Raw genomic sequence first — 27,449 nt, forward strand, 5'->3', positions numbered from 1 at the left:
ATATCTGTCACAAACAGCTATAGTATCTATTTTTAATCATAACTAAGATACGTACTCTTAAATTGGAGGTGTGCTGCTTATAAAAAAAATAAGGTGTGCTTATAAGTAAAATGGAATATTGAAAAAAGAAAGCACTGATATTACTGTCTTGCAAACAAAAAGGAAGATCATATTTGTAGAGCACAGAATTACTTTGTGAATGAAATCTGTTGTTATATGTATACAAAATCTCTCAAGCATCTAGAGAAAACTCTTGGAAAATGATCATGATGTTATGCCTGTAGTCATTAAAATGTAGTTTACACAAAACGATGTTGAGAACCAGTAGTGTGAATATGGCCTGTGTAACAGTAGTAATGGCTCAATTATTGATTCTGGAATAACAAGGCTTTATATTGGTGCTCTTATATTTGAATCTCCCAAAAAGCTTTTTATAACAAACATTTGAAATAATTTTAAATATTACTTTTAAATAATGTGATTGTTGTTCTTTAGAATCTGATGGAGAGCTTGGACTCGCTCCTCTGTGCAGAAGGTTCTGAAAGTCTCAAAAGCTTGTGTCTGAAGCTACTTCTCTGTTTGGTGACGGTAAATAAATACCAGCTGTATAATAACTTAAAGGCTTATATGAGCCGCATCTTGAGGGATGGAACTGTCTCAAAACTTGAGCAGAATGCTGCAGTGTGAAGCTTAAGAAGGGGAAAGAAATTGTGAATGACAGCAAGGGTCAGCCCAGGATATGCATCATTGCTCTAACCATGATGCCAATACAGACTAGCAGGCTGTTTTCACCTCGTAAGATAGGTGCCAACTGGGGCAAAAGGGGAGAGACACAGGAGAAAGTGTCAATTGGATTCACAGGATTTTTTTTTTTTTTTTAAGGGAAAAAAGATATTTAAGAAGTTTCGGATAAATGGAAAGGGAGCAGAGGAGAGGGGTTGAGGAAAGACAGGAAGTGTGGAGTAGAGAAGAGTGGTGAGGATGTGAAGAATGAGGAAGTTGGAACAAATGGCCACTCATCATCTCTTGGACATGGTCAACTGTGAACTATTTTTGCTGTGATAAGAGATAATTGAGTGTGGAGGAGGTCTTCACTGGCCTGTTCCTGATGGGAAAGTGCTCAGTGGAGCATATGCGCCCTGTTTTTTCATTCTCTGCCTCCTGTGTAGCAGCCTGCTTCAGCTGCTGATGGCTGTTGTCATGCAGATGTGTAAAATATCAATCTGTAGAGGAAAGGGGGAGCTCTTAGTACGTGGGTTGTGCTTCTTGCCAGAGGGAGGGCTGAGAGGCAGGACAGATTTCTTTTACTTCATGTCTAGCTCTACTGCTAGTCACACCTTGATTTACTGACTAAGTGAGAGATTCTGGATAAATGTGTCCATCTGGTAGTAGAACTCTTCTGTTCCTAAGTGTGTGCCAGAGGCAGCTAGAGCATCATGGGAGGCTTCGGGTGAGATTTTAAAACTTGTGTTTGTACTCAGGTGACAGATAACATTAGCCAGAACACCATCCTGGAGTATGTGATGATTAACAGCATATTTGAAGCTATTTTGCAGGTAAGGATTCTTCCTTCTACTGCAGGGGCTTTTCTTCCATAGTGAGAGCTTTCAGTGATGTATTTGCTTTTCAGCTTTTTCAGTGCAGCATAGCTGACTGGCACTGTGTTGCTTCCGTTCATAGCTCAGTCATAGATTTTTTTTTTTTTTTTTAAATGCTGTCTCCTCCTTACTCTAGTCTGCTGTTTTTAGTCACTACTGAGTATTTAAAGTATTTTCACTTGAGACATTTGTGCCTAGATAGAAGCTGAACAGATTTCTGGGCTAATTTCACAGAGAATTTCTGTATCAGAGGAACTTTTTTCAAAAGGCAGTCTGGATATATTGAGTGTTTTTCTGCTCTTTGATAAATTATACTTTTTAGGAGTGGAACTGGGCTTGGGGAAACGCAGAAAACTTGCACAGATAATGTTGGTGATGCACTGAGATACTGTCCAGTGCTATTGAGAAATATATTTGCCCTTTATGCCCAGAAAGCCTACGTGCGTCCTCTCTGTGATAAATAAGCTTCTCTGTGTGCAGAACTTTTTTAAATTGTCTCCTCCTTACTCTAGTCTGCTGTTTTTAGTCACTACTGAGTATTTAAAGTATTTTCACTTGAGACATTTGTGCCTAGATAGAAGCTGAACAGATTTCTGGGCTAATTTCACAGAGAATTTCTGTATCAGAGGAACTTTTTTCAAAAGGCAGTCTGGATATATTGAGTGTTTTTCTGCTCTTTGATAAATTATACTTTTTAGGAGTGGAACTGGGCTTGGGGAAACGCAGAAAACTTGCACAGATAATGTTGGTGATGCACTGAGATACTGTCCAGTGCTATTGAGAAATATATTTGCCCTTTATGCCCAGAAAGCCTACGTGCGTCCTCTCTGTGATAAATAAGCTTCTCTGTGTGCAGAACTTCTTGGAAGCACCGACACTACCTCAACCTTAAATATCCTCTTTCAGTTAGGACATAATTTGCTCTTACACATATATTTCACGGCCATGCACTGTGTGAGAGTCACTGCAAGCTTCCTGAAGCAGGCCTGAACAGAACAGTGTGATTATTTATTCCAGATCCTGTCCAGCCCACTTAGTCGCAGGGAACATGGCTATGATGCTGTTGTCCTTCTTGCCTTGCTGGTCAACTACAGAAAGTATGAGGTATGTATTCTTCTGGATAACAGAAACTTCACTTCTCTCTACTTTATGAATTTACACTGGCCTCTGGATTATTAAGGCAGCCTACAGTACAGTTTTTAGCAGTACACGCTATAACATTTATCAGTATATCAGCACAGGGCTACAGAAGTTTTGCAAGGCAGTCATATTATGCTAACTGTATCTGTCTCTGACGTGTATAATCAAATGTGTATGATATTCATACAGCTCATTTTGTGCAAGCATGAAAGAAACTACCTAGGGGATTTGCATTTCCTTCGTGGAAGTATTCTGAGGAGGGTCCTTTTGGAAGAGTTACTGTTGTGCCGAACTTGCATGTTTGCCTCTGTGCGTGTGACTGTGCAGTTATACATAGTCTCCAAAGTAAAATGAGCTGTCAGTCATCTTGTGCTTCAGACTGAATTTGTGATTCAGAACCTGACTAGCAGACTGAAAGAGCACAGATCCCCAGAAGAGGTGGTGAAGGTGTGACCAAAGAATGAACTGAAACATCACAGCTAGTATTTCCAAGAGAAGTCTGTCTCTCTTTGACTGATTCCTCTCTGGGAAACTTTATTCATCTTCCTTTTTCTAAACTGGTTGTGCTACTTTGTGATGTATTCCCATTTTTTTCTGTTACTCGTCACCTTGAAGAAGAAACATTTCAAATGTCAAAAAAACCACCTAATGTTGGCTTTTCTTGGTGTGAGGCACGATGCTTTAATGATTAATCTCATTTTTTTCCATAAATAGGAATATCTTAATATACTTAGATTGGCAAAAAGTGGGAAGGTGCTGGAATACCCCCTCCTCAAAAGAATTACTGGGAGGGGGCAGGCTCTAAAACCTACCTGGTTTTATAATGAATCTTGTTTTGAATTATGAATCGACCTAGAGAATAGGCAAAGACAGGAGCTACACTTAGTGTCAAGGTAACCCCTGTTAATTTCTTATTCCTGTGAATGTTGTCAGAATCATGAATTACAGATTCTGTTCAGCAATCTGTGCCATGGTAGCATGGAATGGCAGCATGGAGTTTGGTTTCAGTATATGGCCATGAGGGAAAACTGTTGGGAATGATGTGGGTAGAGTTACTAATGAGGGCAGACTGGAAAGACCAGAGGTCTCATTGCAACATTGAGGTCAAAAGGTGGAGAGCTGTGGAGTCCCATCCCTGAGCTGTGGATCCCTGTGTACTATAGTTTATGTCCTTAGTAAGATAGAGTGCTGTGAGTACATAAGACTTGTCCTCTGCTCTTTGCAGTAGCTTTCTGTAGAGTACTGAGTTGGGGTCGAGTGCTTTGGAAAGCATCGGCCTAGATGTCTTCAAACTGGGCACCCAAAAGAAATTGTGCTGATGTTTAAAAAGTACAATCCAACCTGAGGCAGACATGTAGCAAGGGGAATTTCAGCTTGAGTAGTTCATCTGTCAAGGTTGAAAGCAACCCGAAGAAAGGTTTTATATGATGGCTGCCTGACACTGCCTTTCATAAGCAGCACTACAAGCAAAGCCTGTAGTAATGCAGTCATAATCTTTGTCCTTAAGCAGAGTAGCTGCTTTCATTTGCTGTTCTTTGGCCCTTAGAGTCAGTTTAATGGTTGCCTGGTTGTCAGTGTACTGTAGCATACTTTCATGCCTCAAATCCTTTGGAGTTCTCTTTTTAGTTAACTGTGCTGCATTTGATAGGTTCTCTTTTGTTCTGAACTTCATTGGTTGCTAAATTGTGTTTCCAGCTGCTTAAGAAAATCTAATTAGGCTGAAAATTCATTAGCTGACTATGATTTTGTGTCTGTCTTTAATGTGAATGCCAGCGTGTTTTGCATCAGGATGTTCTTTCATATTTTGGGGATGTGAATTTTGTAGTCTCCTCTCAAATTCCCTGGGGAATATCTGTCCGCATTTTCATTACCAGTGTAGCTGATATCTTGGCTTGCTCATTAACTTCTGTTCTAGGAGTAAAAATGATTTACATGTCTTTACCTGGAACCTTTAAAGGGATGTCCCTGATCTGAAACCTAATAATTTTCAAAAGTTGTTCCAAGTATATACTTATTCAAGTCTTCAGCTATATTTTATGCTTTTTTTATCCTAGTTCTGATTTTAGAGAAAATGTTTTTACCTTGATACTATGTGAGAGAAACATAAAAGAGTAACTAAATAATTGACTATATCAGGAAATTGGTGAAGCTAAGTGTACACAAAAGGCTGCCAAACAGAGAAAATGCTGTGAGGAAGAGTATTTATTTGATCACTTTCTCAGTGTTTTAAGGGATGGCTGTTAGAATAGCAAGTTAAAACATAAAATCAGGTAGTGACTTTTAAATAGTTAGATTCCTTGATAACATCTAGGTGGAAATTTCTTTGCCTCATGTTCAACCCACTAGAACTACATATTGTGTCTTTTGCTAGGCAGAGCTGAAAGAAATTAGTCAAAATGTGGGTTTTTCCCCTTCGTGTGCTTGTCTGGCAGCATGTGTATCTGACAGCCCTTCATGTCCGGTTATGTGGACTTACCTCTCCTTGATATAGTCAACTACAGGTGCTGAAGAGACACTTTTCAACACTGAAGAGTCAGAAAATTAATCTTTTTTTTTTAAAAAAAAAAAAGTCTCACACAACTCAAATTATTTTAAATGAATCTCTTTAACAAAACAAGTGATTATTCAAGCTCCAATTCCCTGCAAGACGGCCTGCCTGCAGAGGAGATGGCCTCATCAGGGCTGGCAGCAAAGCTGCTGAATCATCCCTAATGAGTGTTCAGGGAAAAGTCTTGCGAGGGATAATCGAGTGGACTCTGACCTTCATTTGTGTTACAGATGTGAAGATAAGTTAAGCACCTAACTAGGGATTATACATGGTTAGCTTGGGTTTTTTCTGCTTTCTTTTCCTACCAAAAAATTGTTTCCCATAGGTTTGTGTTGGAGGCGGAGGTACATTTGGGGGCATGGAGGAGATCTCACTCCCTCTGCCAGACCTGTGTGCTTCTTCATATAATACTCACTTCGTATGGCTTGTCTCACCTGGTGATTGCTTTAAAAAGTACCTGGTAATGATCTCCCTGCAGCTTCCACCTTCATTTCTATGAGATTGTTGGCATTTAATGGTGGGTAGTTCGTGAAGGACATCTTGAGTATTACCAGGCTTCAGGAGTTTGTGTCTGTACTGCATCGCTGACAAGACCTTAATGATATAGTTTGTTACCTGATGGCAGTGACAGGAAAAGACCTGTGTTCTCTGAAGAGCTGGGAATCATTTCTGAGTACTTTCTGGAGGCAGGTGGAGGCAGAGGCTCTTTCTAAGTTTGTGTCACTGCTTCATTGACACACGTTTTCAAAATGCTTATCAACCACTTTTCAAGGCTGCTGCATGTTTCTGCATGTTGTGGAGTGGCAGGCATAATTTAGACTTTTAAAACTTCTGCTGTGATACCCAGTGAGAGGGGAAGTGAACACTGAAACAGCAGGAATAGAATAGGGAAGCAGGCAGGGAGTATGGGGTGGGCTTAGGGGTGCTTGTACAACTTGCAAGTCGCTGATGTTCATCATAGATGTGCAGACTAATGCTCGTAGAATATAACTGGAACTGTTGGCTCTCAAGGAGGGGCAGGAGCAAACTGCATGCCCTGTGGGCAGCACAGGAAATATTCTCATCACACTGGTACAGACTTGCACACTGAAAGGCACTAGAAACTGCCTTGTCCCATACAGAGTAATACGGTGTGTGGATTACACTGGTTAGTCATCTGCCTGCTGCTTAAGGAGTTAGGGAAGCCTGGAGGAGGCATGGAATGTGTCAGGGGAATGGAATACTTCAGACAGGAATTATTAAACAGACTTCTGCAGGTAGGGAAATGACAATTGAAAAGATAAAGGGCAGAGATCTGTAGCAAGCTAGGCCAGCTTCACGACCCTATCAGCTGTGCACTGATGACATCTTGCTGCCAAGGGGCAGGAGACATGGAGCATGCATCTTGGAAAGTCAAGGGCAATGGGAGCGTGAAGAGTCATTCATAGGCTAGAGATGACAACGAACCCGCTCCCCCTCCCTTTCTGTGATGGGACGGAGTGCAGGACTAGGTCTCAGAGCAGACTGGTGGCGTTGGTCAGTGTAGTATCTCCCAGTTTGCTTATTCCCCACATTTGGGAATTTGGATAACCCTGCAGACTCTAATTCAGCGTAGCCCTGCTGCCCATTGCCTGGAAAAGCCACATCATTCTTACTGGTCATGAGTCACAGGCTGGCCTCTCTTCTGTGCGTGAGCTGTGGTGTGGAGAGTTTCTCCTTGCTGTATAGGGAGAGCAAGAGAATGACTGAAGTTAGCAAAACTAAGATATATTTACAAGGATGGATTTTAATCTATATTTAATTATGAATTTGTGAAGCTTCCTTCTGCTTTACTGACACTGACTAAATTTAATTTCTGAAGGGGAGCATGGTTGTAGAGAGAGGACCATATATTGTTACTCAATAGGAGCCTCTACTCCAGCCTCAAGGAAATGTCTTTGCACGCTTTGTGCACAGATGGGTTCTGTGTGAGCTTTCTGTCTTTTTCTGAGACAGCAGACAGGGCTGCGTGCTGCTGGAGGCAGGCTGACAGACTGGCTGAGCTTTGGTCTGTTCTGATCAGTTTCTTTTCTGAACCAAAAAGAAAGCCTGATCCTCCCGAAGCACCAAATAATTGCGAGAGTGGTGTTTTCTGATCAGCCTTATTTTTAACTTGCTGTCAAATCAGTCAGATAACTGTGTAACTTGTAGGGATGCATGTGATGCGTGCTTTGTGTTTTATTCTTCCCATCCACTTTGGACTTACTACATAGATAGAGCCTTTTCTTCTCTGTCCTGGTTCCAAATCGACTTTGTTAGTTTTGCACTAACACATATAAACCAGGAAAAACAAACGTACATCGCTAATCTAAAACGCTTCCTAAATTTTTAGGATTTATCTTTATAGATGGAGCCCATGTGCTTTGTTCAGCTAAGTTCAAGGAATTTATATTCTCCAGAGACTTCTAGCTCTCAGTGGTGTAAACTGTTAAAGAGTTGAGCTCTAACCTAGCAACCGAGTCTATAACATTGTCATGCCTTCCTGGGTCCTCCTTCCTTTAAGCAATCTTTGCAAGGTCTTGCAGAAGGGAGATACCAGAACGCTAATGTTCAGTCCCAGCTCCACTACTTGTTCCTGCTGCATAACAGTGTGTCTGTCACAGATAACAGGCTTGCAGGACAGCTGCTCCACTTTCAAGACTGACAGATGAGCTAGTGGAGGAGCAGAAACTCTCTCTCTTCTCAATAAAATCAGGAGACTGCCTGGCTGAGCCAGTAAAGAGAACGTGTCCCAGGCATAGCGGCCTAAGTGTGCGCTGTGACTCCTGTTTCTTTGTGTGTATTCTGCTTTGTGGGACAGGAGAGAGATTCTTCTCAGGTGGTTGGGTAAACTTGGAAAGATAATAGTGTATTTTTTCTGAATGCTGAAGTTAAAACCAACTTTCTTTCTTCCTTCTCCCCCAACCCTGAGCAGTCAGTGAATCCCTACATTGTGAAGCTCTCCATCGTAGATGATGAGGCCACGCTCAATGTGAGTATTTGACTTGATTCCTCTGTGCTCCTGGGGATGCTCTTTCACATGTGGTGTTAGGGTAATGAATGCAATCATGGTGTCTGGTAGAAAGAAGGTCTAGGAACAGTGCCACTGTAAAGAACACCAGTATAGTGGGTTTCTGCCCTAACTGCACTCTTGCAATAGGTTAGGCAGCTCATGATTTGGACAGTTTGATCACCAGTTAAATGGTGGGGGTGGTTAAAAAGCTAGGTAGCAAGGAACATGCTAAAGTTGATCTATGACACATTTATGAACTATCTATACACTATTTGCTGTCACATGCCAAAGAGGCACAAGATAGCTTATGCCAAAGAAGACCTCATTTTCAGTGCTGTGTCATCTGATTTTACCAGTCCACAGGTCAATTCCTGTAGCTCAGTGGAAGCTTGTACCTGAGTCAAGAGTCCTCCAACATATTTTGGGTTGTAGTCACTGCCTAAGTTTTGAATCCAGGCCTGGATAGAAAGTGGCAGCACACTATGAGCTATGTGAGGTCCGGAAGCTGTTCTTTAGGCATGAAGTAAAAAGCAAGCTCCATGCTAACTAAAGGGCAAGAACGATTATTCTGAGTTAATTAAATTAGCTTGACAGAAAGGATGATCAGTAGCTGTGGAATGGTGGAGGCTGTTTGCAAGAAGTGAAAAGATTACTAGTGTTTATGGCCTTTGTTTTGAACTTTTGGATGTCCTTCCTCTGGCACCAGCTTCCTTCTGAAGTTCTTGCTGCTTTATTGAGGCTTCTTAGTGAGTAAGCTCTGGACATCCAAGGAGAGTGAATGTTCTCTGTTGAACTTAGTAATTAGATATCCAACTTTTAAATTTTGGTGTCTTGATTTTTGGATGATATTTTTGTTGTATCATAGCATGTCTTAATAGTTCAAACAGCTTCAGGGGAAATTCTTCATAGCATGCTAGGTTATCTTGGCAGGGGCAGCACTGCTATGTGTGTTCAGTGTGTGATTTCCTGCATTGAGATTTGTAATGTAAAGATTTTTTTAACGCTTTTTTTAGGGAATGGGACTTGTAATTGCCCAGGCTTTATCGGAATATAACAGGTAAAACCTAATTCTCTTGTTTTTCAATGCATGATAGTTGCTGTACCTTTCCACAACTTTTTTTTGTGTTAAAGCACTTATTTATCACCTAACAGCCCTAATGCACCTGGAGAGGCAGGGAATAGTCTTATGCTTTGAGGTACTTCGGCTCAGTTGTTGCTGTCATTGCAAGTGTAAATGCATCTGTACCAGCTGTGCTGATGTGCTTCAGGAGAGATCTTGCTGTAGAGGAAGATATCTATTGTATGTTTTTACTATCATTAATTTAATCTCTGTATGAACCTTGTGTAAAATCTTAGTCCCAAGTGAAAAGAGAAATTATTTGCTGAGTACTTCTCTGTTAGAAAATTGATTTAACTGAAACTCGATCTAAAACAAACAAATATATACAGGACTATCCACATGCCAGATCAGCGATGATTAGGGGATGTATGCTCTTGCAAATGGTGGAAAGCATTAACTGCTTCTGAAGAAAGAGCCAGAAAGCCAGCAGTAGGGGTAGCATGTTCCCAGCCTCTGCTTCATAAGCAACAGCACAAAATGTATAAGTTTTCCTAAGAAGAAGGTGCTTCAGAAAAATTTAGAAACTTACAGCAGTTTCACCTGAGCAACCCAAGACTTTTTTTTTTGTGCAGTAGGATTCTCAAAGTATCCAGAAAAATGTTTTAATTCCTTTGAAGGTCTGCTATTACAGATATGCAGATGACTTGCAAGATCAGCAAATCATGTAAATGCATTTAACAGAGTAAATTATTAGAGTAAAGCAGAAAAAACGTCACCCACCCAACTTCCTTCATTCTGACAAAAGCTGACTCAGACTATGGCCTGTTTTGCTTAGCTCGCTCTTTCCCCCTTCCCAAAAAATTTAGAATTGTTTTCTTTGCATGTTGCATTGTGTGTGATCAGATCCCTCTATGAAAGACAGAATAAATGGCCATGTGAGCTTTGCTAGTCCATTTGATTGCCAAATGAAGCAACTTAGCTTAAATCTGAGGTACCCAACCTATTTGTTGACTTCATTTACTCCAGTTCCAGTCCCTTCACTTACTCCAGGAACGTGGGATAAGGCAGGATCAGGCCATGAACCGTAATGGTCCTCGTGGTTTCTGCTGGCCATAGGATGATCGACTCTGGTTTAGTCTGTAGCGAATGATGATTGAAATGAAGCTGTTCTGTGGTTACTGACTGTGTGCGTTCACGTGGTTCATTACTGTTTTGCCAGTGCAGGACAAAATTTCTTAAGTCACTTGGTCCCTTTCCTTCAGCATTAGCCCAGACTGGATGTATCCTTTATAACAGCACAGGCATTGTTCAGTCTCACATCTTTCAGCAACCCCACTTCAACTCTACACAATTTACAAATATTTTAATACCCTTTGCATCTCTTTTTGTGAGTTCTTGAAAAGGGCTTGTGTGCTGGTTAAACCACGACAGCTTGTGAATGTTGTAGCTTTCTCCATCCTGTATCCTTATCAGATAAGACTGTCTCATAGGGATTTAGATAAAATAACTCTAGTTCCATTTCTAACCCTGAAGCTTCATCCTTGTTCCTTTTTGGTCAGGCAATACAAAGATAAGGAAGAGGAGCACCAGAGTGGTTTCTTCTCAGCCCTAACTAACATGGTAAGTAAGGAAGCAGTGTTTTTCTATTCTTAAAATAGGTGCCTTCATGGAAGTTCAGCAGGAGGGTGTTTCCAAAAACTGTGAGTTTGAGATGTGGGTTCTGGAGGGGGAGATGCCTTGATCCAGTCCAAACCAAATACAGCTCAAATGGCTGTATTCTGAGGAGCGTGCTGTTGTCTGGCTAGGAAAGCTCTTTCAAAGGATGAGAACTCTGTTCTGGTGTTGATAATTGAAATTGTTTTCCTTCATCTTCTTCATTCCAGTTGACTTTATTTTAAAAATCACAATTACTTGTTGGACACTTTTAAACAGCTACTTATTTTTAAAAACAAGTTGCTGCTCTGCTGATGTAGCCTACAACAGAGAAGCTGAATATTTTTGTGGCAAAGTCTACTCTGTCACTAGCTTTAGAGATCTGGTTTTTTACTGTCTTGTTTCTCAAGCCTGGGTGCACTGTAGCCATGAAGTAAGCTTGGATTCTGCAATGGGCAGTGTCTGCATTTTTGGAGGGGTACCCTCTAAAGGCAATTGGGAATTTTGTCCTTGTAAAGAGTATCCACTATTCCCCTTGTTCAGTTTGGCTTTGCTTCAGTCTGAGATTTAATTGTAGTCTAAGATGTAACTGACAGGAAAATTTCCTGTAAGTAAGCGTGGTTCAGTGTTGACAGCTGTCTGTCAGGAGTGACATGGGTAAAACTGCTACCACTTTCAGGCAAGCAGATAGGAAATGATCTCTGTTGTCCTTTTACAGAATCACAGACTAATCCAGTTTGGGATTCAAGATACAGTCCTTTTTTTCCTCTTTTGTGATTTGACAGGTGAAGCGTTTGTCAGTGACAGTAGTGCAAAATAAAATGTGTTTGTAGATGGTCATTCTGGTTCCCATTTGTATTTTACTAGTATTAGAAAGAAAGTTGCATGTGTGCCCTGGACACTCCTGCCCTCTCCCAGGGCACTTCTGATTTAGTTAAATCCACGTCTTCTCTCTTGTTGTCTAATAGCTTTCACAAATTCCTCCTATGCAATACTCTTTCTTTCCATAGGTGGGCAGCATGTTCATAGCAGATGCTGATGAGAAGATCTCAGTCCAGTAAGTGCACAGATGTTAGTTACACAATGAATGGCAACTCACCACACTGGTCAACATGATCCGCTCCATCATGGAGCTGTTCTAATGTAGCAAAGCAAACTAGAGGGACAAGTTCTCCTCTAACTAAAATGGTACCACACCCCTGCAAACAATGGATCCTTACTTAAGTGAGGAGGGTGCAGCAAGAGGAGCCACAGCTGAATTGCTTGTGATGAAGTGTATAAAAAAACCCAAACAAACAAACCAAAAAAACCCAACTGTGGTTTTTGTGAGGTATTTTTAACATATAATAGCCATGTTGGAGGTGGCAGATGGGAAGTGATGGTTCGTGCACTCTTGTCCCCAACAAAATGTTTTCTAAATCAAGGGGGCAAGTGATAAATATGAGGGTTTGTGGTGTCTATAGGAACCTCTGCCCTTAAAAGAAAGGACTTTAAAAGGAAAACAGTTTGAGCAACGAGGGGGACCTTCAACAGGAGAGGAACAAAGACTAGTTGAGCTCTAAAAATAGCTATTTTTATGGATTGCTAGGTGCTACTAATACTCGGAAGAACAACTGGATTTCAGAGGCAGAGTTTTATATAGTTGAAAAAAAAATTCATTTTTTCAGATGGGCCATGCTTCTGAAAAACTCTTCTCTTGAGATTCTGATCTGGTGTTAGCCATTAACTAACTGTGCTTTTGCCTGTATTCTTTCCACAGAACGAATGAAGCAATCCTTCTGGCTCTCTATGAAGCTGTTCACTTAAACCGGAATTTCATCACAGTTCTGGCACAAGTGAGTTTCAGTGCCATGTTTGCCCATTTCTTTGTAGTGGGTGTCTTTGAAATTAGAGAGTCAGAAATGGAATCCGTGAAAAGATAAGTGGTTTGGTTGTTCCTCCCCCCCACGTACTTGTCATAGGTGTAGATGAGTATGAAAGATCAGAAGCGGGCCAGGGCCTGGGTTTATTATACTTCTAGGAAATGCTTCCTGCCTTGCCAGAAAATGAGTAAAGTTTTCAGGGCACAGCTCATGTTGGAATGAGCCATTTTTCCCACTGAATGGGAAGGGCTGCGTGGAGTGCCTTCTGTGCCCTAATGATACTGCCTTTAGGGGGAGATGGAGTGGGTGGACTGGTAGGGATAAGACTGCTGCAGCTATCAGAGCAATTCATGCTCTTGTTAAGTTAGAGTTGAGGGAAAGAGGCTGATCCAGCTCCAAAGTTGGATGAATTGTCCTGTTTGGGTGTGCACAGACTGCATGTTGTTGTCTGTTTGGGTATCCTTTGCTTAGGGACTAATCGACATGTGATGACTGTTGTTTCAAATACTATTTTGTGTTCAAACTTCCTTGGAGAGCCCAACCCCTTTTGCTTGGGAGACTGCTGCCAGAGCATAGTACTCCTCCTTGTGCTGTTTATGGTGAAGAAACAGCTATGGCAGCCTTCTGAGAAGCAGTGGGCTGCTCCATGCCTCTGATCACAAACCTCTGGATGCTCTTCTAAACACTGTGTGAGTTTGCAAAGGTGGTTATTGCTGGGAGACAGGTAACGAGCCTGTCTGATCTGGTGATCGTGCTGTGGCTGGCTGGAAGGATAGCGTGATGTGTTTAGGAAAACCTTCAGGTTTAGGCTTTTAATTTTGGTTTGTAAGTACTGTTGGTAATCTGTGAGAAAAATGACATCAGCAAAACAGTTAACACCTTTCCCCAGTTATTTCAGGTCTTCAAGAGTGTAGCCATACATCACAGGCTAGACACTTGGCATGGCGGAGGAGACCTTTGGGGACTCCTGACAGTAGAGGTGATGGAAGAGGTCTGATAGGCACATCTACTGCCTCTGAAGAAAGCTTCTGTTCCATGGGTGGTTAATTTGCTGAGGTTCCCTGCCTCTCTTTTCCCAGGTTATTCATTCCTACCACTTGTGAGAGATTTCTGCTCTTTCAGTTCTGTGTAATACCAACTCAGGCCTTTCTGTGGTCAAGATATCCCTGAGGGAAGAGAGGCCTTTGGCAGGGAAAAGAGTAGGGCAGGAAAAGAGCGACTAGAGTAAAAGCTCTTAAATTAAAAATAAAAGGATAAACTAGTTATTTGTGAAAGTGATAGCTGAAGTGGCCACTGATCAGTGGGTTTAATTGAAGTGGAGGCCTGATGTTCTTGGGTGGATTGTCTGTAATCCTTCATTTAAGAGAAGGCAAGGTAGGTAATGCTGTCCTTTGGAAAAAACCTCATAAAAGTTGGTGGATGCTCTTGTCTAAGTTGGTGTCCATTGCTAGGGACTGCATGAATGACTACCTGCTGCTGTGTGGGCACATAGGAAGAGCAGGGATACAGTTGTGTTGATGCCTGAAGCGTTCAGGTTTTGGTATACTTGTTGGTCCTCAGTTTTTGCTGCTAGGTGGCACTATTATCTCTCAACTGACGGTTAGTGTTTGGGGAAAAGAAGGGTAAACACCATAGCAAAATCTATGGAAGCAAACCTGTTTTATGTAAGATTTTCAATGGAAAATTGTATTTTAAAGTTTAAATCAGTATCTGTAATGATTTAAAATTGTCTTTGAATTGTGGTATATGTGTCTGTGCTTCCTATAAAATACATGCATTTATAGTTGCTCATAAAACGAGATATTCAAAGACAATGTGGAGGATATCCGCATGTGAAAAATCCTATGGAACTAACGTCAAATCAGCAGTTCTGTATCCCTTTCTTTTAGTTTGAAATTGTGATGATATATTAAGGCAAATGATACATTTATGCAAAACTTGCCCTATGAAATGGACACTTTGCTTGGCAGCCAGACTTAAAATAGCATGGCAGATTGCCTACAGTCTCACCAGTGTGGATGGATCCAGAAGCTTACAAAGAATAAAGTCAAAGCAGTAATTAGGCAGGCAAATATTGGCAAAGATGAAATGGGGAGAGAAACCGACTGATGGAAGCTGAGAGGATCGATAATGATAGTGTTGTGTTATGTTATGCACTCTTTTCCTGCAGTGCCTGGGCTTTATAGTGAGACAGGGAAGTAATAAATTGCCATCATCTTTGAATATGAACAGGTGGAGGGCAGGAGCGATGAGAATTTGCTTTTAGAAAGAGAAGTAAAGGATCTTGGAGAAAGACTTCAAATGCACACCCTTGGGTTGTTTTGGGGGGAATCGGGAGCTATAAGCAGTGTAGGCTTCTGCGTACCTTTTCCCATTCTGCACTGAGGAAGGGCATGTTACCTGTCTGCTGGGGACAGCCAGCACTTTCTGATTTATATGTATGTTTTGTGGAGTAAGGAAATTGATGTACAGTTTAATTGTAGACGTCCAAGGTCAGGAAGCCTAGCCTTGCTTTTTGGAGGAGAGGTTGAAGTTTCTTGAGACTTCATTAGTCATGTCTATTGTGTGAGAGCGTGGAACAGCACAAGTAGTGCTCTGTATGACTAGTGCCTAGGGAAGCTGTTGACCTGTGTATGTATGGGCATTTGTGTTTTCTGTTAGAGCCATCCTGAAATGGGGCTGATGACAACACCAACAAGCCCAATTCCAACGACGCCTGTCACTCCACTTGGAACTACCCCGCCTTCTTCAGATGGTAAGAAATGTAATGATCTCCTGGGGAAAAACAATTAAAAACTGTAAAATAACTAGCAAAGCATTTTCTCAAGATGGCAACTAATGAGGTCTGTCTGGAGCAGATGTAACCTGGTGGTCTCTTCCTGGAGCGGCTTGCCTTACTAAACATGAGCAAGATTCTTTGACTTGAATTTATTTCTGTTTTGCCTTGTATATTGCTCAATGAAATTATGCTTATATTCCTTCTGAAAACAGTACTGTCCCAGTATCTGCATGAAGATACACCCAGCCCATTAGTTATTCTATGTAGGCTTTTACTTGGGAATATTTCTAGTGTCAGGTTCTTTGCCTGGAATTATTTGTCATTGGAACAGATTTACAGAGAATCGCAGTGGATTCCTGCTTGTCATTAATGCACTTGTCCCCAGCTTTGAATTAATTGGGATTTGAATCCAAGCTGGATGTGGAGGTATTCCTCCCTCTTGTTGCCTTTTCTCTGATAGGCTTTGTAAATGACTGCTTGCCCTGAGATCTTTCTTCTAAATGAGATGTTACGTGTCCACATAAATAAACTTTGAAATAATCTAAAATAAAACCCTTTTTGTTTAAGGTATGGATAGATATAGCCTAGTTTAAGAGAAGAAATCAAATGGCTTTTGTCACATACTTTTAATGACATCCTCTAGATCTGAAGAAAGTGTTTAAGGAAGGAATGGAGTCAGTTTGAATAGAACACAGTTTGGAAATATTTCTGGGGAAAAGCAGCCTGGGTTACTCAGTTATATCAGCTATTCAGGTCATTTGATATCCTAGTTAAGGATGATCCTCCTTGTGGATGAATTCTATCTGGTTACCATGGATATCAAAAGCTTCAGTTAAAAAGCCCCCTATGTCTCAAGTCTCCCTGTGCATATAACATAAAATGTAGAAGGACGGGCATTTTGTGGGCTTCTGTTCAACATGTTCATTGCAAATGTATCCGCCCACACACCATATTATACAACTGACAGAATTTATGCTTACCTACATCTGCAGCTTGCTTGCACTCTCTTTTTTTAATTTACCAAGAAACAAAAGCAAAACAAAAACTCCATCCTGCTTTCAGCAGAGGCAGTGATCTTGTGAAGCTTGAGGCTTCTCGCCGCTTGTAAGGTTACTAAGTTTAAGGAGAGGAGCTGATCTTAATGTGCAGCAATTACATCGGGAAGCATTCTTTATTTCTATTTGCTGTGACCTTGCTGATCCCTACTCTCAGTGACTTTCTTTTTTTTGAGGACCTTGGCTTGGTTTAATTTGAGTGGTGGTACTTTAGTATTGCTGTTATTTTAAAGGTATGTCAGAATTTTCCTCATTTTCTAAGGTCTTGCAACTCAGCTGTAAAATTTGCCTATGGCTGGGAGTTAGCAAGAGGCTTTTTGGCTTTGGAATGAAAAGATTGCTTTCTTCTTTTTCCTGCGTTTAAAAAAAGTGTAGTTGAGCTCTTTTCAAGTTACAGCAACATGTAGAAATCCATCTACGGGTTTCAGGCACTTTTTTTTATGCTGACTGGGATTAAAACTGGGTTCAAATTCTGGTTTGAAATTTCTCTGTTAGCCTATAATGTGAATTAAAGCTTTTTAAAGTTTAAAAATGTCTGTTAAAAAAATCAAGGTCTGTAGCATGAACCAGGATAAGCAGTGATGTGCTCTTCAGAGTGATTTCTTTTTTTTTTTTTAAAATGAGACTTTTGCTAGAAACTGTTGATCCATAATATGTAAATCAAGTGTGCCTGTCACCATAGTTATCTAAATGTCAGTTTGCTTACTGTTGTTAAATATTCATTCACTGCATTCATTGTAACAGCTCCAGAAGGACCCACTGGGGATATAAATACATTTTTCAGACTTTTAGCTAAATCTTTGAGCTATTCATAATATTGGGGGTGAAAAAGCTTCCAGTCTCATTGCATAGACGTTGCCAACAGACTGGGCATGTTAGCAATGTGTCAGGAGCCCCAGAGCTTCAAGACTGAATGGACTAAACCAGCTCATGCTTGGGGAAGTGCAGCCTTTAGAAGCTGAAAGCCCCATTATCATCATTTCTTTGAAGCGACTCAAACAGCGAGGTTACATTGATCTATTTGGCCTATTGTCTATTGTTTCCACAATTTTGTATTCAAGGTGATTATATAAGCCTGAGCTCCAAGCTCCACTTCTTTGAAGCGACTCGAACAGCGAGGTTACATTGATCTATTTGGCCTATTGTTTCTAAGGGCTACAATTTTGTATTCAAGGTGATTATATAAGCCTGAGCTCCATGAGAACCTTTGCTGTGCTCTGGGCCTCTCAGTGCTCAGTTTAAAGAATCCTGCATTTTACTGTTGGTTCGTCTCCTTCACCCTTCTGTGCCTGTGCTTGCCCCAGTTCCAGGGGTAAATAAACCTTACTTGCCTCATTACAGCGTTATGAGATATAAGGCTTGAATTATGAAAGGCATTGTTTGTTAAAGCAGACTTTTCTCTGAACCAGGATACAGTTGTGTTACAGGATCAAATCACTTCCCCTCAGAGCCCCAAACCTAGCCATCCAAAAATCAGACGTAGTAATTCCTCACTTCTTGCAAGGCCCAATCTCATCATAAATACCCTTTTCTTTCCTCAAGAGTGAGAAAAGCCTTGAGCATTCCTGAGGATAGATGGAAAAGAGATAATACAGTTCTTAAGATGTGTGTCCTAGTGGTCTGCAGATCTGTTTCCAGTGCAAAGGGAGCTTTATCTTAGGTTATCTTTATAGCTTGAGAAGAGGGCCTTCTGGCAATCGTAATTCAAGCCACCTATGACCTCCTGCATGTGAAAACCTGCAAGTTTGAGCTCCTAGGCAGCCAGAACAGTAGTGTTATTGTCATGTCAGGACAGGCACGTAGGGCTGGAAAAGATCCCCTTGACTCCTTGAATCTAGTGCCTCGTGCTTGCGGGCACATCATCATAGAATCCCTTAAATTTATCAAGCTCTGTCTTAGTTTGTTAAATTTGTTTCCCAATAATTCCTGTTGGGAGGCCGTTTCAGCATCTTGTTCCTTGAAGATTTCTATAACTTTCCAACCTGCATTTCTTGTCAGTTTATACCCATTTATCATGACGTTAACCTTACTTTGGAACACAGATAGCTCTTCATGCAGTGGGTTACTTGCCTGTGTATTTTGCTGTCTCATGAGAAGGGCACTCTGTTCCTCTGATCAACCTACTAGCCTTTCTCTAAATTTGTTCAAGTGTGAGTTCATCCCCTTTTAACATGGCATCAGCATAATTATGCACAGTGTTCGAGACAAGGTCTCACCAGCATCTTGTGCAGGGCATTACTGTGTTCCTGTCTCTGCTGGAAGTGCATTTCTGGATATGTTGTAGGACGACACTTACTCTTCAGTGCTTTGTGCTGGTAAGTCATCATTGTGATCTGATAGGGTACCATGCATGGTATCACAACGTTTTGTTTGCAGCTGGTGAGCTCTCAGCTTGCCATGGAAATAAATCCCTGAATTCCTGACCTTGTGGCTTGTACTGTTGAATTTCATCTTGTATTTATTATCTGGTCTGTGTTTTTATCCCGTTCTTTGCGCGCAGTCTGATATTCCTCTGTGTTTACATAACCCAACTTTCTACCATTAGCAGATTCATTAGTAAACAACTGTTTCTTGTGCCCAGGTCACTTACAAAAAAGAAAACTGTTCCCTAAACTGACACCTAAGGAATTCAAGTAGTAACTTCTTCCTAGACTAATAATTTCTTCAATTGTTTCTGCTTTGCCAGATCTTCGATATACTTCAAATTTCTGTATTTGTTCCCACCTATCTGCTTCACTCTTAATTTTTCATACATAACTATATTAAATGCTTTACTGAAGTCCTCTTAGACTAACTCCATCAGTTTTGGGTTTTTTTGGGGTATTTTTTGTCTGAGCTAATTTATCTTAAACGATATCAGACTTACCTGGCAGGATCTGTAGGTAAACGCATGCTGTATTTTTCCCCACTTATCTTTTCCCCCCGCTTCAATATTTCTTGTAAAGCATTTCTGAATGAGGAGGCTGAGAATGGCCCTTGCTGACAGCTCAGGCTCAGTCATCAGTAAAAATGTGGCTCAGTCACATGATAGAGGTTTGACAGCTCATAAACTCAGTGCTTCAGATGGTACATGGGGAGCGAGCAGGAGGCACATTGTGCAATTAGCTGAGTGATTGAGATAGCTTCTTGTAAAGCCTTAGGCAGATGATGTCCGGTGTTAAGGTGTCAAAAGTACAACTGGTGGTAACAAGGAATGTATCCTAGAGAAATGCCAATGAACTGCAGGTATGGAAAGTACATTTCTGCTCCCTGCTGTGTTGTGATTTCTCTAGCACAAGCTATGATTGCTTCTGCTTCTTGGCTTTTTATAAAGCTGCTCTTTCTACCTCTCTTTTCTACCATTTTGGTCATGCAATAATTGTTACATTACTGTCTTCTGTGTTGCTTCTGCAAGAGAGGCTGTTGTTGGGAGGGAAGAACGGAATTGATGTGGACCTTTTGCAACTGAAATTCCAAAATTGCTGGAACTGAGAAGGGTCTTTGCTGGGCGTGTTTCTTTCCAAACTGAGAATGGTGTGAATGTTAGTTGTGTTGGTTGTAAGAACTAATTGGATATCGGTGAGCATATCTTGAGCTCCCTAGGTTGGGAATGTTGATGAATGCTAAAATAGCAGGCTGATCTCCCTCGGGGTGGGAGGCGGGGGGCAGGACAGAGAAGGGTATCACTTTGCTGGGTACCACAACCTATACTTAGAGCAGGAGAAGTGGTCTCTGAGGGAGTAGTGGTACCAGTCTTCAAAACAAAATCTTTGCTGGGCGGTCATGAAGGAGGAGGAGATCAGGTGACCCTGCAAATAAGCTGATCCTATCCCCGATCTGTGAGTCTGTGACTTGGTTCTCTGTATTGTTATCTCTTGTATTTGTGGAGGGTAAACGTGTCTTATCTTTGTTCCAGTTATAAGCTCTGCAGAGCTGCCTTTGGATGCTGATGTGCAAACTAGCAACCTGCTAATAACCTTCTTGAAGTACAGCTCGATTGTGATGCAGGACACAAAAGGTAAATAAATTCTGTTGATGCAGCTGTGGATGCAGCAAGCAGTGCTTCTTGAAGTCAGAAGGGCATAAGAACGTGTCTAGTGACTCCAGAAATAGAAGGTAACTGGAGTCCCTTTAGAGGACTGAAGGTTTCACCTTTTGAGAAAATGAAATGATTTCTTACTGCGAAATAAGAGTTATGAGACTAGGAGAGACCTGATGCTGGCAGGACAGAAGTCAAATATGGAAAGAATGTAATAATAATAGTAGTACCTAATAACCAAACCTCTCCCTATGCAGGAAGTGTGAGCATATCTGATTCCCAACTGTCTGTCAGAGAGGGGAAGTCATGTACCAAAGAATTGCATTTTTAAGAACATTTAGAAGCTGACACAGGAGGCAAAGCTCAGCATTAGGAGGAAATATTTCCTTTGTCCTTTGGTACTTGCTGGTTAAACAGGCAGCTCTAATTATAAAGAGGACAGCAGTAACTTACACTGTACTGGCAGTAATTTGCCTGAGAAGATATATTTCCATATTGTGCTTTTTGTTTCTCCTGATAGTTTTGTGGGGGTTAATTTCAGCTTGCTGGAGTTGAAGTATTGCTTCATCTCCTGCTCAAGGTACCCAAGGGTGCTGGTTTGCCCAGTGGTTGTATGGGCAGGACCATAGTGTGAATATAACAAGTGATCTTTGTAACGTATTTCAGCCTATTACCAACTTCTGCTGTTAAGTTAGATGTAACAACTGAACAAAACTAGGAAGATAGCTGCAGAGCTATGATACATCGATTATTGAACTTCATGAATGCTTGGCACTGAATAAGAGAGCAGGCAGGAGAGTTTCCTTGTACCTACTAGCTTGCAGTGAAATAGTACCTGGCTGTCTTGTTCGGTATGCAAGCTAGCTGAGGAAGAAGTGAATAATTGAAATTAGGACCAAAAGGGACTTCAAGAAAATATCTAGCGCACCCCTCAAAACCAAGGCAGAATCAGGTTTACCTGTATCTTTTCTCAGAGATGTTGCTAGCAGGTTGGATGAAGACACTCTGATAGTGGAGCATCATTTTTAGACTATCCATTCCAGTGTTTAACTACCCTTATTGTGACAAAGCTTCATGTGCATCCTAAATTCTTTGCTGTGACTTAAATTAATTACTAGTTGTCTTCTCCAAGATAGATGCTGAGACGGATTATTTCTTTCTTCTTTGTGACAGCCCTTATATATTTGAAGTCTGCTTTCATGTTTCCTCTTGCTTTTGTCTTTAAGCTAAACCATCTCAATCTTTGCTCAATCACTTCTTACAGATTGCACACATGAGGAGGGCTTGCCAGCTCTCTCACCATTCTCATTTGCTTTTCTCAGGGTCTTTCTTGCTGATCCAAGTCTCTGATGGAACAATTTTATGTGTTTCAATTTAACTTCTGCACTTACTAGTCACCGTAATATGGAAAGTCTGCATAGGGCCTCAGGAACTGCCAAACTGGATTAGTTTCAGATGGAGTGAAATCTGATAGAGGGGATTCCTTACTAAACAAGCCAGCGAGAGATAAGTTTTTATTCTGGTATGAGACAGGAGTTGATGTTTCTTTCTTTACTTTGGTTCTAGCTTGTATAACATTTGAAATTTGTGTGACTTACAGACTTAATCTCCTTGCCGCCTTGGTAGTACGTGGCAATGAGCTCCACTGACTGATCGTTTAAAAAAAAAAGTGTGCCTTCCAAACCAGTGCTTATTAATTCTAGTGGGTATATTCCTGTCCTTATATTTTGATGATAGGTGGGGCCCTGCCTAACTTTTTTTCTTCTTGTGTAAGACCAAGCATGTGACACCAATATAGCAACAAGAGAAGAAGAATGAATAACTCTAATTTACTCCATGTGTCTTGAGACAGGTGGGAAGACTAAGAGGAGAGACTGGTTTGTTCCACATCCAGGACTAGACAGTTGTTTCGGTCCTGTCCCAGAGAGCATAATTTAACAGATTGCATTCGCTAGATCCTCCTCTTGTTTTCTCTCTTGTGTCAGTCAGAGGCAGCTGCCTCGGGAGAAATAAAAACTCTGCATCATTTCTTCCCATCTGTAAAATAGGGTTCATACTGCTGTACCTCCCCGTAGGAAGTGGTCTGCTTTCTGACTGATCTTAAAAAAAAAAAGTGTGCCTTCCAAACCAGTGCTTATTAATTCTAGTGGGTATATTCCTGTCCTTATATTTTGATGATAGGTGGGGCCCTGCCTAACTTTTTTTCTTCTTGTGTAAGACCAAGCATGTGACACCAATATAGCAACAAGAGAAGAAGAGTGAATAACTCTAATTTACTCCATGTGTCTTGAGACAGGTGGGAAGACTAAGAGGAGAGACTGGTTTGTTCCACATCCAGGACTAGACAGTTGTTTCGGTCCTGTCCCAGAGAGCATAATTTAACAGATTGCATTCGCTAGATCCTCCTCTTGTTTTCTCTCTTGTGTCAGTCAGAGGCAGCTGCCTCGGGAGAAATAAAAACTCTGCATCATTTCTTCCCATCTGTAAAATAGGGTTCATACTGCTGTACCTCCCCATAGGAAGTGGTCTGCTTTGTTCCTTTAATGAAGGATGCTGTGAAAGTATGAAGTGTCTGTGCGAGTAACTGCCTGCATAGCTGCCCCATAACTGCTGAAAATGGCATGGTGTTCACAGCACATTGGCTGAAGGCAGAGTACTTGGCATGAAACAGGAGCCTTCACAGCATGATCCCCAGAGAGAGAAGTGGTAGCAACACCTACAAAAATATACAGGGAGGCCTTACAACAGGAAAATAACAAGGCTCCAGTGCATCAGAGTTCTTTGGGGCCATTTCTGCTGCTTTGCTGGAGTAGAAAACTTTTCATGTAAACATTTTGGCTGAGGTGAGGAGACATAGGAGAGACTTTTAACTCTCCCATTCTAAAATCCCTCTTCATCTTTCGTAGTGCAGCAAGATGAAATCGGCACACTTCAGGGCACATCTTGTTAGTAAATATCTGTCCCCCAGCAGCATAGAAAAGAAAACAAAAGAGGCATCAAACTAGACAGAACAGCTAGCTAAGCCCATTCTGTCTATGTTTATGGATTACCATATACACACTAACTAGCAAAGTGTGTGTAAAAGTGACCTGCAAAGATGCAAGCAGTTTTGGCTGATGCTGTCTTCTGATTTATATGAAGGTGCTCTGGCTGTTTCAGGTTTCCCTCTCCTCCAAGTTTGACTCTAAGGCAGATGTCTGGGATGGCATGTTTAGTAGCCTTATGCTTTAGAGAAGCTGTTGGAGGTCTCAGGAATGTGCAGTTTTAAGCTTCCTCAGAATTTAGTTATAGGTATGTTGTTGTGCTTTTTTTTGTTTGTTTGTTTTTGTGGTTTTGGGTGTTTGTGGTGTGAGTAGTTTGGTTTTTAGAACAAAGATTTTTTCAATGAGCTTGATTGGACAATGCCTTGAACAACCTGACCTTAGCTGGCCCTGCTTTGAGCAAGGATTGGACCAGAGGTTTCTTAGAATCACAGAATCATTAAGGTTGGAAAAGACCTCTAAGATCATCGAGTCCAACCGTCGACCCAACACCACCATGCCCACTAAACCATGTCCCTAAGCGATAGAATCTTCCATCCTAAGTTACTCTATGACTGTATGTATCTTGTTTTTTTGGTATTTCAAGGTTAAAATTGAGAGAGAAGAGTTTTAAATAATCCAAATAAAAATTGCATTTTTCTGCCTTAGTCCCTCTCTATTTGTGAGTCTTTCAGCCCTCCAATTGTCATTCAGGGCAAAAGCTGCTTGAAACTGGAAGATAAATAACAAGTTGCAGAACATGATCAGGGTGGAACTCTTTTGGCTTAAAATGCTAAGTGTTTGCAGACTTCCTTCTTTCATGATTTTGCACAGAGCAAACTAGGTCGTGTCTCTCACTATTGGGGTTAAAACTCAGGACTTTGAGCATAATGTCAGGAGTCATTCTGCTACACTGTGCTGTGCCTCTACCAAAGCTTTGCTGCTTGTTTCATAACCTACAGCAAAGGTGATCTTTTTCTTTCTATCTTGTCTAAGAGAGGGAAAAGTGCATCTCAGCTGTCGCAGAAAGACAGGGACTAACCCCAGTATTTAGAATATCTGTGGAAGTAAAACTGAATGAGACAGAAGCCCCACTGATAGTTGCAGTGCTGGTGGTTCAAATCAGAAACTTTGCTGTTGGTGCAGACTGGTGGAAAAATTGGTGGGATTTAGTGGTCAGGCTGGAGGGTGAGTGCTTAATGAGAGTAGTTAGACTATTGGCTATCATGGAGGAAGTAAGAGTATGAAGAATCTCCAAGGCTGGGCTTTTCTCTTGCTGTAACCGCTATCTTACTCTTCAGCATTGCTAGGCTTGTGTGGCTCATGCAGGACTTGTTTTTTCCTTTTTGCAGATGAGCACCGACTACACAGTGGCAAGCTGTGTCTGATTATCCTGACATGCATAGCAGAGGTAGGTTTCTTGTGTGACACTGTTCAGCAGATGGTGCGTTACAGGGCTCTATCTGCATGCACATCCCCTGCCTCCTGTTGACCAGGAGCTAAAGATCCGCAGTGGTACCGAGTAGTGAGGACCTCAAGCACTTAACGTTTTGCTAATAAACCTGATGCAGTACTGTTAAAATTGACTTGAAACTTGAAAATTGGATCATCTTATTTGGGTTAGCCAACTCCCAGGGATGAAGAGAGAAAAGAGTGAACCTAAGCCTTTTCTCTCTTAGCTGTTGAGTGACCTTGTGGTGTGGCTTTTAGATGAGTAACATGCTAATGGCTTTCAGCTCTGTGCTGTTCATGGTAAACATGGGCCATGCCATATCCCTCCTGCCTAAGAAGGATACGAGTCTGAAAGAAAGCCGTGTGGTTGTAGGTTCCTACAAGCAAGACAAGTAGCAAATCTGGTAGTAGGGTGAGAAAGCAGTATCGCAGAGCTATATCAGCAGTCCTGGCTGAATGTGGTCCTGTCTCATGGGAAGTATGTACTAATGGCTTTGACATGTCCTGAATGGTGACTGAGTTTGCATGGCATTTGCATTTTGCTTGCTTGCAAGTAAAGACCTTTTATTCTTAACAAAGAATCAAAAAAGCAGCGATGTTGATAGCCAGTGTAAGGATTCTGACATAATGTTTCTTCAGGATGCAGTCTGAAAGCTAATCATCTGCATTTCAAATATTTATAATTAAATGTTTTTGGCACTTGAGTTCTTCAGGTGAATGCATAAGTAATACAAGATAAAAAATTCTGTTTCTATATAGCAGGGACATGTTTTGGTTCTGGTATTAAAGGGAGGGTATATTTATTACCCAACCTGGCTGTGCATTATCTGGAGGAATCACTTTGTTTTAGAGCTGGTCTTGGAATCAGCTTTCTCCGAGGGGTGGGACAGCTGATAAACCTGCGTGCTAGTGCTGCAGTAACTTCTGGCATGATGGGCCCATCAAAATGCCAATATAAATCTTTGTCCACACAGTCACAGGAACTTGTGTGCTGGAGAACCACCTCATGCGTTATACAGCAGTTGTTAAAATCTTGACACTGTGGTGTGTGCAGTCCAGAGTTCGGATGAGCAAAGGAGGAGAATGGAAAATAAATTGCTAACAAAACAAGCAGTAGCACAGACTTAACTAAAAGTGGAATTGGGATCAGGAGGGGTTTACTTTTGTGTGACTGGAGACATGGGTGGGGACAAGAGGAGGTGACAGGTGGCTTTCTAACCTTATAGCTGTATGTTGGGAGTTTTACACTGAAACACATGTGATTTGAGAGGCAAGTGGAAGGTGTTGGGCACTTGGTTGGCTATTCATATGTCCTCCCTTTTCTTGATCTTTTCAATAGGATCAGTATGCTAATGCTTTTCTCCATGATGACAACATGAATTTTCGAGTAAACCTACACAGGATGGTGAGTCTCTTCCTCCAGATGGTCTGTTTTCTCTTTGGGATGAGAACACAGAGGATTTGAGTCCCTGTATGTTGAAAACTGTGTCACAGCAATCTAACCTAGATTGCAAGGCATGTGGAAGTACTGTGAGAAATGCAGTAGTTGGGGAATGATTTTGAAATCGCTCTCAGAATGTCTCACTCTTTCAAAGAACAAAGAGCTGGTTGCCCTGTCAGTGAATTCAGAGGCCTGTGTAGCTGGGGAGGAGCTGTGTGTTACGAAGTATCTGAGGAAATCAGTGGCAGAGAGAATGTTCTGCCTTAATCTTCAGCATTAGCTCTCGTGATATATTAATAGCCAGCTGGAGTTACAGTGAGTGCTCTAATTTGGCTTATGCTTCATCCTGGGTGGGGTGACTCACCTTCAAGGAGAAAAGTATTTTTTCCAGAGCTTTTTTCCTATAGGTATCTGTGGAGGAAGTGTCCTTACCTGGCTCGTGAAGCTCTGTAGTTGCAAGTAACTTGAACGGTTATCCTAACTTGATGCATTCTGTCTTTGTGGTACTGGCAAGTTCCACCTTATCTGACAGTGAAGCAGCACTTGAAAGTGTCACTAGTCCAGGACAGAAACAAACATCTTACTTTATAGTGAACATACTGCAAGGATGCTAGTCATTCCCATTTAACAACAAACTTGCCATTCAATTAGCCTTTCTGGTCTGTTACAATAAAGACCAAAGCCATTTAATACTGCACATGCTGTTAAGACTGCAGATCAGACTTCTGGGTCAGGAGCAAATCAGTATGTTAACCAAGGGAGAGGAGTTGCTGTGTGATTTTATTTGTTTGTTTGTTTTTGTTCCTTCTCCCC

At 41.3% G+C, this 27,449-nt stretch overlaps 1 protein-coding gene across 1 annotated transcript in view; it reads left to right on the plus strand.

Moving 5' to 3' along the window:
- Positions 1-27,449, plus strand: part of CUNH10orf76 (chromosome unknown C10orf76 homolog) — a 131,557-nt gene that overhangs the window by 10,851 nt on the left and 93,257 nt on the right. Inside the window, exons 6-17 of the mRNA XM_009277807.2 lie at positions 496-588; positions 1,482-1,556; positions 2,616-2,702; positions 8,219-8,275; positions 9,310-9,353; positions 10,916-10,976; positions 12,020-12,066; positions 12,769-12,844; positions 15,533-15,626; positions 20,601-20,702; positions 25,096-25,154; positions 26,535-26,600. Coding sequence (XP_009276082.1) covers positions 496-588; positions 1,482-1,556; positions 2,616-2,702; positions 8,219-8,275; positions 9,310-9,353; positions 10,916-10,976; positions 12,020-12,066; positions 12,769-12,844; positions 15,533-15,626; positions 20,601-20,702; positions 25,096-25,154; positions 26,535-26,600 — 861 coding nt within the window. The remainder of the gene's footprint in view (positions 1-495; positions 589-1,481; positions 1,557-2,615; positions 2,703-8,218; positions 8,276-9,309; positions 9,354-10,915; positions 10,977-12,019; positions 12,067-12,768; positions 12,845-15,532; positions 15,627-20,600; positions 20,703-25,095; positions 25,155-26,534; positions 26,601-27,449) is intronic.

The sequence above is a fragment of the Aptenodytes forsteri genome, unplaced genomic scaffold, assembly GCF_000699145.1.
Source record: "Aptenodytes forsteri isolate BGI_AS27 unplaced genomic scaffold, ASM69914v1 Scaffold15, whole genome shotgun sequence".
NCBI classification, from domain to species: Eukaryota; Metazoa; Chordata; class Aves; order Sphenisciformes; family Spheniscidae; genus Aptenodytes; species Aptenodytes forsteri.